The sequence below is a fragment of the Hyposmocoma kahamanoa genome, unplaced genomic scaffold, assembly GCF_003589595.1.
Source record: "Hyposmocoma kahamanoa isolate Upper Pololo Valley unplaced genomic scaffold, ASM358959v1 93, whole genome shotgun sequence".
Classification (NCBI taxonomy): Eukaryota; Metazoa; Arthropoda; class Insecta; order Lepidoptera; family Cosmopterigidae; genus Hyposmocoma; species Hyposmocoma kahamanoa.
This window is the reverse complement of record NW_020654810.1, coordinates 12,316,851-12,335,444: the sequence shown is the minus strand read 5'-3', so window position 1 is coordinate 12,335,444 and position 18,594 is coordinate 12,316,851. Positions and strand designations below refer to the sequence as shown.

Sequence of the window (18,594 nt, the reverse complement as noted above, 5' to 3'; positions counted from 1 at the left end):
TGTTGTTTTTCATTAACAAGAAAATGCAGAATTTTTCAGAATTAAGCATTTCTGAAATAAAATTAGTAGACTTCGGTTGTATACCCGTGGATACAGTAGCGACCAAGTACCTTCACTTGACAAATGTTTCAAACGTGAGTTTATTAATGGGATAATATTATTTGATCCTCAAACATTGACTTATATTGATGTGTTGTAAATGTCCACTTTTTTAAATAAGCGATACTTTGTTTTATGTGCATATATATATATATATATATATATATATATATATATATATATATATATTTCGTTGACCTACGGATAAATTATAAATGAACTGCATTCGAGGTAACACTATTATTATGTTTAAACCTCGGTATATGCATACTAAATTAATATTTGGTATACCAAAATAACATTTGTTCCTCTTTTTTTATTATTTGTCTTTTTTTATTATTGGTCTTTTGTTTTAAGGATTGATAACATTCATGTTTAGTATATCGTTTGATATTGATCTCCTAATAAATCTTGGTTGCTTGGTTGCGCCCCCTCATCCAGTAGGTTAGGTTAGATTAGTATATGAAAAAGCAGTACGACCCGAGCGAAGCGAGCTTGCCGCGGCAGCGGTTGGCGAGTACCAGAAGCCGATTTGCTTGCGTTTCGGAACATGTTTTCAGGTCAAATAATAATATAATTGATATAATATTATATAATCAACATTAACTTTCTTTTAAAAACAAGTTTCTAAATTTTATTTTTAATACTAATTTGTCTTAATTTTGAGGCCCAACCTAAATCTATCAAAGTTAATTTAGAGAAATTAACATTTTTTGCGTAGGACAGAACACATTATCATAATCGATTGATTTTAAGGCAGGTTCTCAGTCACTGTATCTACACTTTTCCCATGCGTTACTTTTGGTTACTTTTAATTCGAAGTTAAGAGCGGTTAAAACATATATTTTGTTAATTAATATTATAAAATTATAAAAAAATATTGTTGTCAGTTCAGATGTATATGAAAATAATAAAATCAAAAAATACTACGGGCGCTTGATGAGGAATTCGATCACCGATTTGGGCCAATTTAAGAAACGAACATTTCTAAATTGGTTTTAGAAACCACAACACAGGGTTCCCTAGTGCGGGGCTATGTTGAGTGTGTGCGTTATTTATTTATTTATTTAAGAGAGCACTAGCTAATATTAATAAATAATAAACATTGACTTACAATTATATGGACGTCGGGTCCGCGCTAAAAAGTGTCCGAACTTATAGGGCGTTAAAATCGTATACAGAGCGTCATTCACTCTTTAGTCTTCGTTTGTTCGACTGACAGCGAAGCAAGCAAAATTGTACTGCGATGACATTACAATTTAAATTCAACGTTTTAGCTTTTTCATATTCCTTTACATGTCACTACGTTTAAATAGGTTGACTTGGGACATTTTTTTCGTGGTTTTTGTATTAGACCCGTCGTCCATTTATTTGTAAGTCAATGATAATAAATTAGTAATTTTGAATGCTCATATTTTTTTTGTTATGTATTTTTGTTTTGTAGGTGTTACTTTTCCTAGAAAGAAATTTTAGTGTCCTAAGTGTGGTTTATCAATGATACATTTAACTTTATACACATTACCCATCAGCAGGAAAGAATAAAAGCTAATTGTATAATTTGACACTTTTAATCACCATATGGAAGTATTGTGAGCGACGGGTCACCCGCTAAAAGATCGAACATATGATCGAATCATTTGACCCGATCACATTACGCATGGTTAATGATCGATCGAATGATCGGTTATTAAAAATGATCGACCGACACAGGTCTAATACCTACCTAGTTCTTTCGTAGGTGCTTTATTGAAAATTGTGAACCCTATATAGTTACCAAAACCAAGCTCGTTTTAAAACTGATCCACTAAATTTGCTATTTATTTTTAGATTACGTCGCTGTTTTACACCTTTTGGTGATAATATTATTATTATTATTGACTCGCGAAAAATATTCAATTTTCTAAAAATCATCAAAGTTTTGCCAATGGCTTTAAATATAGTCCAGGGAAGTACTGCCACCACAGACATATGTATATCTGACTGCCACCTTACCTATTTCTGCCGCTAAGCAATAATGGTAGCATTATTGCGTTCCGGTTTTGAAGGGTAAGGATGCTGGTGAAATTACAGGCACATGGGACTTGTAAAAAAAAATAGTAATAAAATACAAAAAAGTCTGCCATATTCGTTATTTGAACAAATTTATTTCTTTTTTCTTACAGAAACCATTAACTTATCGTATGTCTCTAACGTATATAATGAGCAGCATAGATCACGTCTTCAATCTGTCGATTTTATCTGATTCAGTGCAGCCAGGATCCAAGCTTGAAGTAAAAGTTACGTTCAAGCCTAACGTCTCAGGTCAGGCGTTTACCGAATATTATATCATAGATGACACCGAGGGTAATACTTACAGGTTTACTGTTACTGGTAAATGCTATGGTAAGTCTATGTTATTGGTAATTGTAGGTAGTCATGATAATTATTCAAAATAAGAAATAATTGGAATTTGCGAAAACTATTATAACTCTCCATATTATTAGTTAAGCGGTTAGCTGCGCACATTATGGGAGTCAATTTTTTTTGTTAGTTTTAAATTAAAGATAAATCATATGTCACCAGTATCGGTAGTACATTTTTTGTCCCTCGACTTAGCGACACTGAGGGAAAGTTCTTTAAATATTGTAGATGGGATATCTCGGAGATGTCGATTTATTTTCAATATTAAGTAATTACTGCATAGGAAATGAAACTATTTCTTCGGATCTAAGTCGCGTACGTACCTGTATTTGTTTTATCAAACACCAACTGACGGCAACCAACCATGACCATAGGATCTGTAAAAGGTTCGAAACGTTGGTTTTTTTTTTGGAAAAACAAATATAGATACGCGATTTAGATCCGATAAAGTAGTTTCATTTCTTATCTAAAAATGCGAAAACCTAAGAACTTGGTAAGTAATAGGTACAGCATTCAACGATTTTTAAAAAGTTGCATGCCTCACCTAGATAGGAAGGATATCCATATATCCTTCCTATAGAGCTAAATAGCTTCATAGAGACATTATTTTATTTTAATAGTAAGCAATACTGCATTCAAAGATCTTTGAAAATGGCTTCCCTCACGTGGGAATCGATCCGACCAAAGATGAAAAAATCTCTACTTTTATGATGCCGATCGAAATGGTCAATTATAGAGATGAAACGGATATTCGGTAACTATCCGGTATCCACCCTATTTTTACCGACGCAACAATATCCAGCCGGATACCGGATGTTTAAACCTGAGAAAAATTCATAATCAGTACACCAAATAAATTAATGTATGGATAGAAATAGTATAAACGCAACTATAGGATCGTTGATAATTTGTTTATTACTTCTAACTAAGATAAGATAGTATAAATTTATTTCAATATAATTTAATCTACTACAATATAAGTAAAACAAATGTAAATAAAGCTATTATAATATTCAAATAAGAATTAACATGGGAATCTAGATTATGCATTCTTTATAAAAGGTAAAGCTATTATACAATTTAATATTACGTCTAATGTGTAATTACGATGCCTAAACTAAGTAAATGTATACCAGTATTTTAGGCATCTTTTTGTGCATATTTCTTTATATTACAGTTTAAAAATAGATTTTCTATATTTAACAATAAGTAATTATTAGTTATAAATTAATGATTACCTATATAAAACAACAAATTGTAATTATGAAACCACTTCCAGCAAGTCCTCTGTTTTATTGTAAGTCTTACTCTTAAGCTGCAATTTGACGGTCATAATAATAATGCAAATTAGAATTTAATTTAAAGTAAAGGAATGTACCAAGGAAGTAAAAGAATTTATGCGAGTGTGCTGTGCGGAGTTGTGCACGAGATAAAAAGGTATCGAGTCGTCTTTGGCTGGTTAAAGTACCGGAGTCAAATGGAGTAATTAAGTGCTTTTTCAAAAATATTTGAAGGATAAACAGTTGCCGAACCGAGAGGACGTCGCGCTTGTTTAGGAGGTTGCGGGTTGGATAATCGAAAGGATAGAAGTTGATGACCTTAAGAACATCTCTCTGCGCTCTTTCCAGGTTTATCAGGGTGGCCATTTATGCCAAGTCGCATAATGTTACACTTGTTGGGTGGCTGCTGACAGAGCTGCTGTCTATATGGTCTTAGGCTCATTCAAAGGCACAAGATCCTCCCACTGAACCTCCAAATAAACAAGTTTGAAACAACCAACCTAAACCTACTACACACATCAAAAGTGTCTAGGGATCAAGTACGTTTAAGAGTATTGCTGTAATTAGGGTTAATTATATTAACTTTTTTGTATCGCTATTGATACTTTTTAGTGAGTTTTAACATTTAAATAACGAATATTGTTTAAAATTCGATAATAAGAAGAAAATCGATTGTCAATGTGGTTTTGTATAAAAATGAGTTATAGCGTTTTGACAAAATCATTACAATATCTGCATCGGAACCAAAACAATTTACATTATTATGGAGAGACGACATCATTTAACCCGAGAAGTGATGACGCGAGCCGTCGGAATGTTGGAAGCTGGTTCCAGGCAACGTACTGTGGCTTTCACTCTTAACACTACACAGAGCGTCATAAGTCGCCTCTGGACGCGCTATCGCATGACGGGCAGCGTGGCCGAGCGACATGGAGGACGATCTCGCATCACGACTCGCAGACAGGACCGGTATATCCAAAATACTGCTCGACGGAATCGTACCATGACCGCCATGATGTTGGTTACGAGGCTCCACAGCTCCTCAGGCTTGCTAATAAGCGATCAAACAATCCGAAATCGTTTACGTGAAGTGGGTCTGCGATCCCGAAGGCCGCTCAGAGTTCCACCTATTGCACCCTGCAATCGCAGGACCCGTTTACGATGGGCTCGCGAACACAGAAACTGGGAGGAAGAAGACTGGCGCTATGTGTGCTTTTCGGATGAATCCCGCTTCGGTATGAGACCGGATACAAGACGTACTCGAGTTTGGAGAACATCTGGATGTCATGAACGTTTGAGATATTGTCAGGAAGTTCATCCATATGGTGGGGGAACAATAATGATATGGGCCGGTATTTGGATCGGCGGAAGAACCGATCTCATTTGGATCAGGGGTACCTCAATGCTCAAGTTTACGCAGAGAGGATTGTTTCAGATGTTATCATCCCTTTGCGAGGCCAGTTGGGTGATTCATTTCAACTAATGCATGACAACGCACGTCCACACACGGCTAGAGTCGTAACACGCATTCTTGCCGAAGCTCGTATCAACGTTCTGCCGTGGCCTGCTCAATCGCCAGACCTCAATCCAATTGAGCACGCATGAGATATGCTTCAAAGAAGAGCTGTGCCGAGTATGCATACCGTACATACTCTACAACAATATTTTGACTTGTTACAAAACACATGGGCGGCCATTCCTCAAAGTGATTTTGATGAACTCATCTTAAGCATGCCAAATCGCTGTAATTGTGTGATTCGTGTTAATGGTGGAAATACAGATTATTAATTTTCTTATCTTTACAATAAAAATGAGCAAAATCATCATTTTCGCCATTTTTTTGTCATTTAATTGACGCCGTTAATTTGAGTTTTTTCCCACAATTTGCAAAAACATCAATTTTAGTTTATTTTAATTAAATATAGGGGTAAGCGGTTAAATAAAACATAAGCATTAAAGTAAGAAGTCGTCCTGGAAGACTGGATTTGGTAAATATTGCTTAAATAATTTTTATTTCAAAAATATTCACTTCATCCCTAGACACTTTTGATGTGTGTATTATAATACCAGACTTTTATGAGAGCTATTGATTATTGAAGCATGAATCTACGCAGGTACAGCATATCCAGGACATGATGTTCTAGATCTAGGATTACTGGATCTTGAGAAAATAAATTATATAGAAGACCTAGGTGTATATACATGGATTGGCTTGATTAATCTCATTAACTGCATAATGCAGATTTTCAGCTATTGGAAATACTAAGAGCATCCCTAGCTTAAGCAGCATATTTGATAAAGTATAGAACTAGGGATTTAGAATACAATTGAAGATGAATTAAAAATTAATGAAAAAATGTTTTTCTGTTTAAACGTCACATCCTTACCCATGATCTTTTGAATTTATGTATGATGTTTGAGTTTCCTAACATCCTCCGACTCTACAAATATATAACTATCTCTTCAGGGTAATTTTTGATTTCAAAAATTCAGTATTTACTGACAACCTTGCAGGGCTATATTACTAACATCATAAGCAACAACTATTGTTCCACGACTTTTAATAATTCATCATATTTTACTTTCATACAAATATAAAAATGTTTAAATAGAACGCTCTAAACGCTAATAACTCTGTTGTGCAAAAAGCAAGAGCGCGGGTAGGAGTTGTTGGGAAGGACGCATGCCTGTTTGAACTTACTATCAGACACAGACTTATCTTTGGTAAATAACGTTTTGTAAAAAAGTTATGGAACAAAAATTGTTTTAAATGATGTCAGTAACATAGTCCTGTGAGGTTGTTAGTATTTAAAAAATAACCCTGTGTATAAAAAACAATACTGCACTACAAAAATCAGCTGTTAAGTATAAGTTGTTACATAAACTCACTTTTACTAAATCTCTTATAACTCTGCTCTCAGACAGCTAAAATCCGCAGAATTTTCAGTGATCGTATGACTATATATAAGCTATTAATTGATACCACTTTCATCTTTCTACTTGGCCCAAGATAGTATGAAAGCGTATCGATCTCCTTTGGTACTCAAATTTCAATAAAGGCAAATTATGGTGGATGAAGTCCAGTTTTTCTGCATAAAGTGGTAGAAGTTGGTTCTGTTTATTTTCATAAACGAGGCCAGCTTCAAAGGACAGTGTTCATGTAAACTTAGTTAAATTTTAAGTACTACTTGTTATTGACAGACGACCAAATGAAAGGATTGCGATCACGATTTAAACTATCTTCAAATACAATGTGTACCTATCTACATTAATAAAACGTGTAAGTACTTACGTAATTTTTTTTAGCGAATCTATGGTATCGAGGCTTGGAATTAGTTAGATCACAAACAAATTAATGAAATCAAATTGAAACAAAATAATAACGGGAGTAGCAAGTGCTAGGCTTATAAATAGAAATTTTGATATAGCCAAAGAACGATGTAATTGCTTTTTCCCTTCTCTTCTTCTTCAAAATATTGCGAAATTTGCTATTTTTTTTAATTTAACATTTTTCTGTTTGTATTTTGTTTGTATTATCGAATAAATTAATCGTTTTACCATATTGAATAAAGTAATAAAAACCAAGTAACCACAACAAATCATTTGATTTGTTGTGGTTACTCTACGTCAATGTGAAAGTGTAATCATTCACTAATCAGTCACGGCGATGCGCGCTGTAAACCGGTCGCAACATATTTACGTCAATGAGTCAGATATCCGGCGGCCGCATATCCGGCTATCCGGCGTACGTGCTAGCCGGATAACCGGTATCCGCCCAAATCGCTATCCGTTTCATCCCTAGTCAATTATAAGGATTAAGTTCTTTAAAATAACAATAACATCTTAAATTAAAGAAACACCATGCAATTTTATATTTCCGTTTAATTAGGAAAATTAATAATTCTATGCGTTTTACTGTCGATATTCGAACTTCGAAATTGGACTCCGGCTCATAAGAGTCGAAGAACAGTTTTCTTCCTGGACCGGTACACATGGACAAGATTTAATAAACAAGAAGCAATTTGACAATGTGCACGAGTTAAATACGAAACCGTGGCGTATTATTCCGAACATTCGATATAATAAAATAAGAAAATGTACGAACAGCGATGATACAGGAAAATGGAGCACATTTGAATATTTGATAAATTAATTACTTACAAATACCGTCGTAGAGCTCTACGAATACCGTAGATACATTGGCAGATTCAAGTTTGTTCCTTTTTTAATAAATGGTATAATTCAACGATGTTCCTTTAATAAAAGTAAATATTTTGTTACTTAAAAGCAATTAAAATGCACATAAACTTACTCTTCCATCGATATTAGAAATATGCAGATTTTTTCACATTTGGTCAGTTCGATTCTCAGGCAAACAACTTTGTTATAATAAAATAATGGCTTCATGAATCAAAATATCCTGTTTACAATATTTAGAGTATTTCCTTCCGTGTGGCGTTGCCGTGTGACGTTTTACACTAATCAAGTAAATATATTGAGTTATAACAACTGTAGAACTACAGGACTAATTCTCCAGTAGTTAAATAAAGCATTGGTGCGGCCATCTTACTGTTCGAACTATAAATAGTACAATGTAGTACTGACTATTGCGAAAAAGTGATTCGCATAGGCCTGAGCAAATAATTATGTCCGATGCGCTACAGGAGCGAGCTGAAGCCCATACAATATTCAAAGTTCAGAATTTTGAACTTTGAATATTGCAAAAGAAGAGCGTGTAGCGAGTTTCCCTATAATTGTGTACGATTGGCTGTAAGTACGTTCTATACAAGGTGAGTATTATATTCTGTACACAATGAGTAAACATGCGAGCCGACATGCTCCTACCGACCGCAAGTACCCTTAGCTCTCGCCCTAGAAATCCCGATTTTTAAGGTCTTCAGTAATACAGAACCTCTAGGCATTTGAACTTGGGAACTTTCTTCGGTGGCACAGCATTAAGGGAAAATGGGATCGTACATTATGTTCTTCTCGCGAGTCCTGAAAGACAGGTATTACTAGTGAGTAATCCGCGACTGGCAGCATACATATGTATAGCTCCTTGTTAAATAGTTAGTCCAGGGTCTAGTACTGCCACCTTACCTATTTCTGTCGCCAAGCAGTAATGTCAGTATTACTGAGCTCTGATTTTGAAGGGTGAGGGTGCTAGTGAAATTACAGGCACATGGGACTTGTCAACTTATGTCTCAGGGTGACGGGCGCAGTGGTAGTGCCCCTCAGATCTTTGCAATTTAAAGCTCTGAGTGACACTGTAACTGTTATGGACAGGCGTGTAGTTTATTATCAGGCGCACGACTTGTTCGTCCCATTACTTGATGTTATATAAAAAAAATGTTTTCAGCAACTTCCTTTTTTATGCTGGCCGTTGGATCCAGCTGCACTGTAGTTTATATTATTGAAGCACATGTTATTCATTTAGTGTCTGATTCAGGTGTTGCTAAATGCATAAAATACATGCTTGCCGTCGCAAAATATTGCATTATTTTAAACTTCTGGAATTACGTGCGGTACTTAATATCTACATGAATTTGGGTTTAAATAATGGAGAAAGATTTCTCGTGTGTGTACTTATCTCTAAAGAATCAGATGTAACTAATTGAATATGCAAACATTTTTTAGGACCCGAGGTATCATTGAATAGAAAAAAATTAAAATTCACGGTGTGTAAAAATGTTTCGGAGCGAAGAAAAGAGATAATCACACTCGTGAATAACTCTCCCGTAGACACTACTTATCAATGGCTCATGCCTCCTGCTGGGCAAGGATATTTCCAAGTAAGAGAAAACAACAAACGTCGAACCGAACAGAGCAGAACTCTGCAAACTTAATAATAACTTAAATACTTACCATATAACAATAAAATTATATGTAATTGCAGATTTCAACTGGAAATTGTGGCCTCATTAGAGCATTTGAATCAATAACGACAAGTGTAGTCTTTAACGGTACAGCTCTCGGTATTTACACTGCTGAATTAGTCTGTTTAGTTCTGAATCAGGTAAAACTTACGACTGTTTTTTACGAATGGTAGAAAAAAATGGTAAAAAATATAGATACAATACAACGCATCGCAACTATTGATACTTATTTTCAGGAGCCACTGTTTTTGAACGTATGTGCTATAATTATATTTCCTGTTAATCCGTTGTTCAATGTTAATGATCATATTTTTGAGAAGAGCTGGAAACGGAAGAGTCGTTCGGCACATTTGATGGAGAACAGTCTCAACCGTCTTAGTTATATACCATGCGCGTCAGTATTCGAAAGATACCTAGATTTTGGTATGGGAAGCGTTTTCGACGTCACTAGAAATATATCCCAGACCCTTTGCGTGACGAACCACGAACAAGACGAAGGATATATACAGTGGATTCCGGGTTGGTAACAAAATTTTTTTGTTAAATGGGTGGTGTATTCAACAATGAACTGGTGTTATCAATTCGATTTTCGCAGATCCCGACAACATATTCCTAATTGATCCTATCGCATGCATTATTCCACCTAATCAGTCCAGGCTGTTTACAGTTAGATTCAGGTAAAATTATGACTAAACTATCTAATCAATTATACCGAAATTCAAAGCGCTAACATTTTTTGATTTAACCACCAGGCCAAAAATAGACAACGAAGTATATGGTTTTATGATGTGCGGTGACTATCAATTCAAAGTGATAGATAATAACGAACCGAAGCAAAAACACACTTGGTTCCGCATACCGTGTATTGGAAATACGTGGGGCCCTTGCAATGCATGGACTACCGAGTGGGATTGTCCTGTTGAGGTGGAGTTCTTACTTCCTGTAAAATACTTTTAATGTTGTCATGTTTTAATATTATTTTATTTCCTTGTTCCACTCAGGTCATTTTACCACCGACTGTACCAACAAGGACAACGTTTTCTAATTTTATGTTATCGAATAAATTGGAGATACCTATGTATTTTAAATTTGAAGCACCTTACGGAACGTAAGAGTCTTACTGTGCTCGTATTCAAGCTACAGTTTTTATTCGCAAAAGTAAAGCTTTTACCTTAATCTGCAGGAATTTTGTTATTTTGCCCATGTGCGGTATTGTCCCGAGCCGTGGATGGCAAATTATAACGGTGGCTTTAGAGCCAAAATGCTTTGGTGATTATTGTGAAAATTGGGACTTGGTGATCAATAGAGTGCAGAAAGTAAATATCTTCATGTTATTCATTTAAAAATGTACCTATTCGTTCATCGGATAGAGTAATTTATTCTGTTTATTCGTAAGGCTCGAATCAGTCTATGTGGCAACGCGGAATTAAGTCAACTGGAAGTGATGTCTGCGGGATGGAATACTGAAACACACGAAACATATAAGTTTCCTCCTACCATCCCTGGATGCACAAATTACGTCACTACTTATTTGCACAACGTGACAAGAATGGAAATGCAGTGAGTTGCATTAAATTCTAGTTTCCTACTTAATTCTCACCAGTAATAAACACAATGGCTGTTTTCAGTATGAGAGTATTGAATACCGTTTCTTGGCTAGGAGCAGATAATTGCGGTACTATCGTTATCGCGCCTAAAGAGATAATTCGATATCATTGGTGGTTTTTTCCGAAGACCCCAAATCAACAGTACGACACTACAGTTACGTGTTCTTGTGTATGTCTCATTAATGGAAGGTATGTACAAAATCTAAAGAAAGTTATTAAGCGGTAAGTTAGCGCAAAAGAGGAAGCCTCACTAAAGTTAATATTTTCCGTACAGACCAGTTGGGGAACCATCAGAAATACTCATACACATACTTGGGTTTTCTGAGTTACCGGATTTGCGGGTAAATTCATAATTCATCTACGAGCGTTTCACTTGTATACATTACAGTACCTACTTAAAAATTACACTAATCCAGATTGTACCAAAATATAACAACCTTCACGACGTTGCTGTTGGCGAAAATGCAAGTGTGACAGTTAAATTATTCAACAATTGTTCTTGTTATTTTACTTCTCGGCTGTATCATGAGATTTATGGTATAGGTGACGATTACAGTGGTGATATTTTCCAAATTGATTCTTACGTGGTAAGTAGCTATTAAAATACAATAGATGAATTCAATTTGCGTTAGTCGTATTATTAAATGCTGGTGTTGATTTTGTATGATTTTTAAAGAACAGCCTAAAACCCTCAAAGTCCTGTGAAGTGACTTTCACCGTGACGCCAAACGGCGCGGGCTCGCGCGAAATCAACATCAAATACTCGGTTCTCTTCAGGACCGAGTTTGATGAGATAGAAGAATTACAACCCATAAATAAGAAGATTTGTGTCGTATGGTACGATGGAATTTATCCCACATTTAAGGTGAGAACGTACCTAACTAAAGAACTGTGTATGCTTACCTAGTTATGCTTTTCTGAGTATTTTGATTATATCGAAAATTTTCACTATCAATGTCCTTTTTCAGATAAAACGTACTATATCTGTAACATGCCCTATTATTCTAAGCAACCATTGTGTTTGGAATATTACTAATGTGGATGAGTAAGTACCTAACACTCTACCTTTGAGTTTTACTATTGGCACGCCTACAGAATAGTGGAATAACAATATTATAATTGCAGATTGAACAAAGCGCTTGAAGACTGTCGACCAAATCAACCTTTAGACGTAACTTTATATGCTCCGGATCTGTGTATAAAACCAGGTTTCGTGGAGTTTATATTCGTCCTGGGTAGCGTGTATGATGTCCCAGTACCATGGAATCTCCGCAGGGAAAAGATATGCAACTGTCCAATGGTCGAAGTTAAACTGGGCATTTCGACTTATGAACTGAGGCATGACTGTGTGCACAGACCTTTGGTTGAATTGTATCCTGTCAACGGGTACCTCTCGGTAATATCGTAGATTTAAACAATATCATCTACATTATGCATATAATAGTAAGAAATAGAATAAAACGTCAGAAACGAAATATGTTGTTAAATGAATGGCTTCAGGCGTTACTTTGCAGAAATCCCCGTTCATAAAAATGGAAATATATTATTTTGCTACTCCGTGTACCCAGGAACGATTAAATCGTGCGAAATAACTGCGCTAATGTTAAAAGCTTCGGCCGAGGGTCGATCACAATTAACACATGCAGCTTGATTTTGATTGCCTCTCCCGATCGGAAGCTGCGTCTTTTCCGAGTCAAGGCGAATAATATTGCGGATGGGTTACCCGATCGGATCGTTTCCGATTTTTAAAATCAGGGCCCTGAGGATGCCTCGTAGAAGCGAAATGTCGGGTATATTTTAAGTGGTCATGTTTGTGATTGTAGTTGCGTTTGTGTTATTTATTTTATTAATTTTAGGCGGGAGAGGGTGGGAAAATTAACCGCATGAAAAAAAAATTCAACACTATCACAGCTATTTGGTACGATTTAACTTTTATAGGGTTCGCGTACCTAATTCGGGAAGTAATTTACTTTCGTTGATTTATCTTGCAGAAACAAAAGCCTGAACTATTGCATTTAAAATTCCGATATGACCTGGAGGGAATGAATACTTTGTGCTATGTCTTGTTGTTGCCTAATGAAAGGCAGCTTTTCATATACATTCATATATATGCTCATCTTAATACAAAAGGCATACTGACGCCTTTGCGGCGTCCTGTCAAGGAACCGGAATATTTGGCAGTGATGGATTGTGGCATAGTGCCGATAAATAATTTAGATTCTGTTATAAGGGTAAGCTAATGAAGAGTGATATAATATGTTAGCTCCTTTTAACTTCTGTATGTTTATATATTTGCTCAGTAAAGAAGTAAGAAACAAAGCTCTGAAGCGTCGTTTTCGCAAATACGTTCTCGTATCATGAGTGTGTACAAAACCAACAATTTAGCCCAGGAAGATAAATAACATGGTCATTTATGTTGCAGTTGGCGTGGCTGTATAACCCAACAGACGTGTTCACTACTTGGCGACTTCTGCGTGGCAATATGATAACACCAGGCTCAATAATTCGATGTTTGTTGTTTTTCGCAGAAGTACCTCCTTTGGGGAAATTGCCTATACCATTTGCTTTTTTGCCCACGGAAATGATTAAGTATGAGGTTGTGTCAGCTGTGGTAATATTTATAATTGTTGAATGGATCCTTTTTTACATTAGTCTAAATCTTGGCGATTATTCCTGCAGGTTGAGTTCTTGTGCTCATTTGGTTATGAAACGATGAAGATTAAGGTTACGGGACAAGGTGGTCTACCTAACATGGTTTCAACAAGACTAGACATCCCCAGCTATGTGGAGAGAAATATACGTGCTGCTTATAGGACTGAAGTGGTAATTTTACTTTTACGTGCTAAAGGAGGGGTTTGTTTTTGGAGTGGATTGCCATGGTATGAATAGACAGTCAGGTATAGTATGTTGTGATGACAGGATTGTATGATAAATTATTTATTGTATTTCCAGGTGTACTTGTCTACAGAACATATGACTATACCAATAATGCCAACCCATTCTTTGTCAAGAGACGTAATCTGTATTTGTAATGATACAGATCACATTATGCGATTCATTTGGTTACCGTAAGTCCAAAAATTTAAGTGCGTTAAGTTATAGGATTATCAAAACCGATGAGTAAATAATACATCTAATCTAAATGGGTATCTATACTATTTCAGGGAAAGGATCCCTAATATAGTGAACATAGTAATGACACCGTGCTGGGGTGTTATTCAGCCAAAAAGTTCAGAATGGATCACGATGACGGTATACACTTTGCAAGAACCTGCAAGTTTCACGTAAGTAGAAAAAAACTGTTGCATCATGCCACCCATTATTTACTTTTTTCTTCTATTTATGAACTTTTTCCAACGCATATTTTTGCTTTCAGTACCACATTATCTTGCGAAATTCTGGACTTGACTGAGCGCAGGCGTTATCAGCGTAATGAACTGCTGAAAAGACAGAAAACGGAGAAGTGCAAACAAGAATTTATTATAACTGAAAAAGGATACTTTCATCCTGTTAGTTTTGAAACGAAAGTGAAAATAAAAATAACGACGGGATCTTGCGAACGGTTTTTTTAATCGCCAACCTTTTCAGGGTATAAATGATTCTCCACCTTACATTTTGGATATAGAAAAACCCCAACCTAGTTATATATCTTTGACGGTATCCATAAGTTCTAAAGGACAAAGAGATGCTTATACAAGAATGTTTATGAAGCGGCAATGGGAACAGGTAACAATTGAAAAAAATAGCTTCTGTTTTATTTACATTCAAAACCCTGATAATTATTAATTGAGATTCATTGAATATTTTCAGACTCCGCAGTACGATTTAATGTCTGACCTAGAAGATTTTAGTTCTGGACCCGCGAGTGGCAGCACCATGACCATGACCGACATAATTAGGATAATTGACGGAATTATATGGTACTAAACTTATTTACATCACTGATAAAGACAAAACTAAAAATTTCATTTATTCTGCCTTGTTTCTCGTAGGGACGCACTTCACAGCAAAATGTTCAGGTACCAAATTGAATTTTATTCGAAAGAAGAAATTCCCACATACAAGCAATTAGTCAAGAAATTGGAGAAGGATGTTAGACCAAAACTAAGCAGACGGTAAGTTTTACTGAAACAAACAAGGAAGCTATAGACTATCGTCAGCTCTTACGTACTGCAACTTAGATAAGGCCTATTCAGTTATACGTTACGTTATATTCAGATTTTCACTACCACTGTGGGTACGTATAGTATAGAGAAATCCAAGTGGGTATGCGGTATTCCTACTGTTCAAACCTAAACGAATAGGTATCGCTATATCGCTATGGGTAGCTAAATTTTTTGATTTTCGCGCTAGATAATCACTCTACGTCGTCAGTAAGATTATAACTGTGCGTAACGTAATCTCAATAAATTTATCATTTGCTTGTTTCGGCGTTATGATCGCAAATGAGTCCGTTATGTCAACTAATGACTTGCGGAGTGCGCGGAGGGGATGAATTTTTGGCTGTTAATGCACCGTTCGGCGAAACAATTTCGCAAAAGCAAGCGAAAAGATATCGCCGACTGCGCAGCATGGAGCGGTATTTCGGTTCCGCTCTAGTCGCGGAACTTCATACAAATACCCAGCCAGATGGATACTGCGCGGTATTTTTTGCTACCTACAGCGAGCAGTGATCAAAAATCACAATGTAGGAGCATGAAAGTCGAAACCACTGATTTTTTTATTTTAGGACTTGAAATTTATTTAGTAAATGCGGATACAGTGAAAATATACCTATTTTAAGTTTATATAAACATAATTTATAAATACTTACTCCATTTTTTTTCTAAATATACACAAAATTGTTACTGATTGATTGCCAAATTCACATTAGCTTTCAATTTGAGGTGTGTCAATTAGTCTAAAACTTCGGGTGGAATCAAAGTGGAATGTTGCTTTTAGACTTTAAAAGTAGTGAGCGAATACTAGAAATTTGTGGTTCTGATGTCACCAGTAACGTACGTCTTTGCTCATAAATTTTTAGAAAACTATTAGAAATATTATTAGGAAACGGAAACGGAATTTTGTTTATTATTAATGTCGTTTCATTTTCCTAAGGAATGTGGCCTCATTTCAGCAGTTACACACATTCTTGTTCCCTTTTAGATTGAATTTCATCAGTAATTTTATCGTAAACTTCCAAAACATTTAAGTTACTGAAGATAATTCTAGGCAACTCCCGAAATACAATCTATTTAAACTAAGAACTATGTTTCTTGATAGGTGTGTCAAAGCGTTGTCCTGATTTTAAACAATTTCTTGAAGCAGTAATGCAAAACATGTTAATAACATTGTTTAGTGCTGTTTTATCTTTATCTGTAAAGTCAGACAATCCAATGACCTCTAAATATGCCAAAATAGTAAGTCTTTTATTTTATATGAATAGAGTTTGAATGGCGCCAGTGGTTGTATAAAAATAAATAAATTTTGATTTTTAGCTGAAGAGCCGTTTCCTAGAAAAAAATAAATTAAAAGTTTCCGCAACAAAACAACTGACACTAAAAACTGAATGTTTCAAAATGTATTTCAAAACGTAGGACATTAAATATCAAATTAAGTTAAAAACATCATAATACCTTCCGAAATATGCAGAATTTTTTTTGTATACCGGAACTTAGAACTTTGAAATGAACAATATTTTCTTGCACTCCCGCGACTGGCATAAACAAACCGATTGCATATGGTAGACGATTTTCTCTCCTAAAAACCTAAGAAATATTTACTCTTAAAAAAGATATTACATACAGTCAGTCCTGGATTTATAAATAGGCCGTATAGGCCGCGGCCTAGGGGCGGCAGATTTCAGTGGAGAGAAAAGTCAAACATGTTCACTGGGTTTCTCACGGTTTTTTATACCTTAAATAAATACCTATATTTCTATAGGGATTTATTCCATCGAAACCTATATTATCGCGTGAGTGATAGATGAGAGCAGCGCGGCGGGCGCACAGTAGGTAGTGGCTCAACGTCACAATCCCCACTTCCCGCCCGCACTCTCCGAGTAGTGATAATATGTAGTGATTATCACTACATATTATCACTACCGAGTCTGTCTGTCTGTCTGATCGCGATAAACTCAAAAACTACTGACCTGACAGTTTTCACCATAGATATAGGAGTTCACCATTAGACAGAGTGATTGAATTAGATTAAGTGTATAATTGATTTAGGTTTTGTGTAAGTTGGCCTAAATATAACCTTAAATAAATAATATAAAATAAATGTTGAAGATGTCGGAAAAAATCATGCCGGCTTAGCGCTTTACTGACGTGCGCCCCGAACCTAACAGAGATAAATCAAATCGATGTTCTAGAAAAATTTTAAAATTATTAAATTTCTGAATCGATTTCGATAAAAGTTGGCAGTAAAGTAAATTCATTATGTAGTCTACCAGTATATGATGAGTGCTGAGAAAGGGGCGGCTGGTAGGTACTGACTACATGGCCTGAGGTCTATGGCGGCCAAGACTGTAAATCCGCCACTGCATACAGTAGGCAGTAGGTACGGATACGTTTGTGTGCTTTTTTGAAATATTACCCTGTCTATATACAATATTTTCCTCCTCCTAAATCGTCATTTTTGATCACTGTGCAGCGGAAGCGAGTATCGCTTATATCTCGCTAGGACTTTACACTACTGCCTATATAATATAAATTTCGGCACGTTTAGGTATTCACGTCTGTGCATGTGCTTTAAGCCCATCACCTTTATTTAGTTACCAATTTCAAACTACATTATTAAACGTTGCTCAGAATGGATTTTCAAGACCTAATGCAAAAATTGACAACACGAACGTTGATGTCAGGCGTCAGTACCTACTAGAGTCAGAATTAAAGGGGTAATGTGTGGACAAAGACACGTCATCTGTTAGACATGCGATTTAAAGTCAACACGACATTCCATAGTACAAAGCGCAAGTAGAGCGTGCTTTTAGCTGCACATGTCATCCATTTCTACATAAACATTTTTTAACCTAGCGTGACATCTGGAATATGCGATGCGATCGTCAACAAAGCCGTTTTCCACATGTTCGAGCTTAACCCTAAACCGGAAATCTCCATATTGGAAGCCGTTTAAATTTGAAGTTTTGAAATCTCCATATTGGAAGCCGTTTAAATTTGAAGTTTTTTCGTTCAATTCTCAATTTCAATTCTAATTCATTAGATACCCATGTTTAATGCTTGAATTCAATAAAACTAGTTCTTATTACTAAAATGTCTTTTAATGATTTAAAAATATAATGTAATTCTTACTTAGTAATAAACTACGGTCACTTATTGGCACATGTTACCT

At 35.7% G+C, this 18,594-nt stretch overlaps 1 protein-coding gene across 1 annotated transcript; it reads left to right on the top strand.

The window, feature by feature from the left end:
* Positions 1 to 23: 23 nt before the first annotated feature.
* Positions 24 to 18,468, top strand: LOC113237150 (cilia- and flagella-associated protein 65-like). The gene is made up of 26 exons (XM_026473459.1): positions 24 to 134; positions 2,262 to 2,481; positions 9,417 to 9,571; positions 9,676 to 9,795; positions 9,892 to 10,174; positions 10,251 to 10,332; positions 10,408 to 10,579; positions 10,657 to 10,763; positions 10,839 to 10,971; positions 11,052 to 11,215; positions 11,284 to 11,451; positions 11,537 to 11,603; positions 11,679 to 11,849; positions 11,939 to 12,127; positions 12,231 to 12,307; positions 12,388 to 12,658; positions 13,254 to 13,493; positions 13,685 to 13,858; positions 13,942 to 14,085; positions 14,215 to 14,330; positions 14,427 to 14,546; positions 14,639 to 14,771; positions 14,851 to 14,988; positions 15,073 to 15,182; positions 15,255 to 15,377; positions 18,279 to 18,468. Exons 1-26 carry the CDS (start codon positions 24 to 26, stop codon positions 18,376 to 18,378), a joined length of 3,888 nt encoding a protein of 1,295 aa, XP_026329244.1. The 3' UTR covers positions 18,379 to 18,468.
* Positions 18,469 to 18,594: the final 126 nt, after the last annotated feature.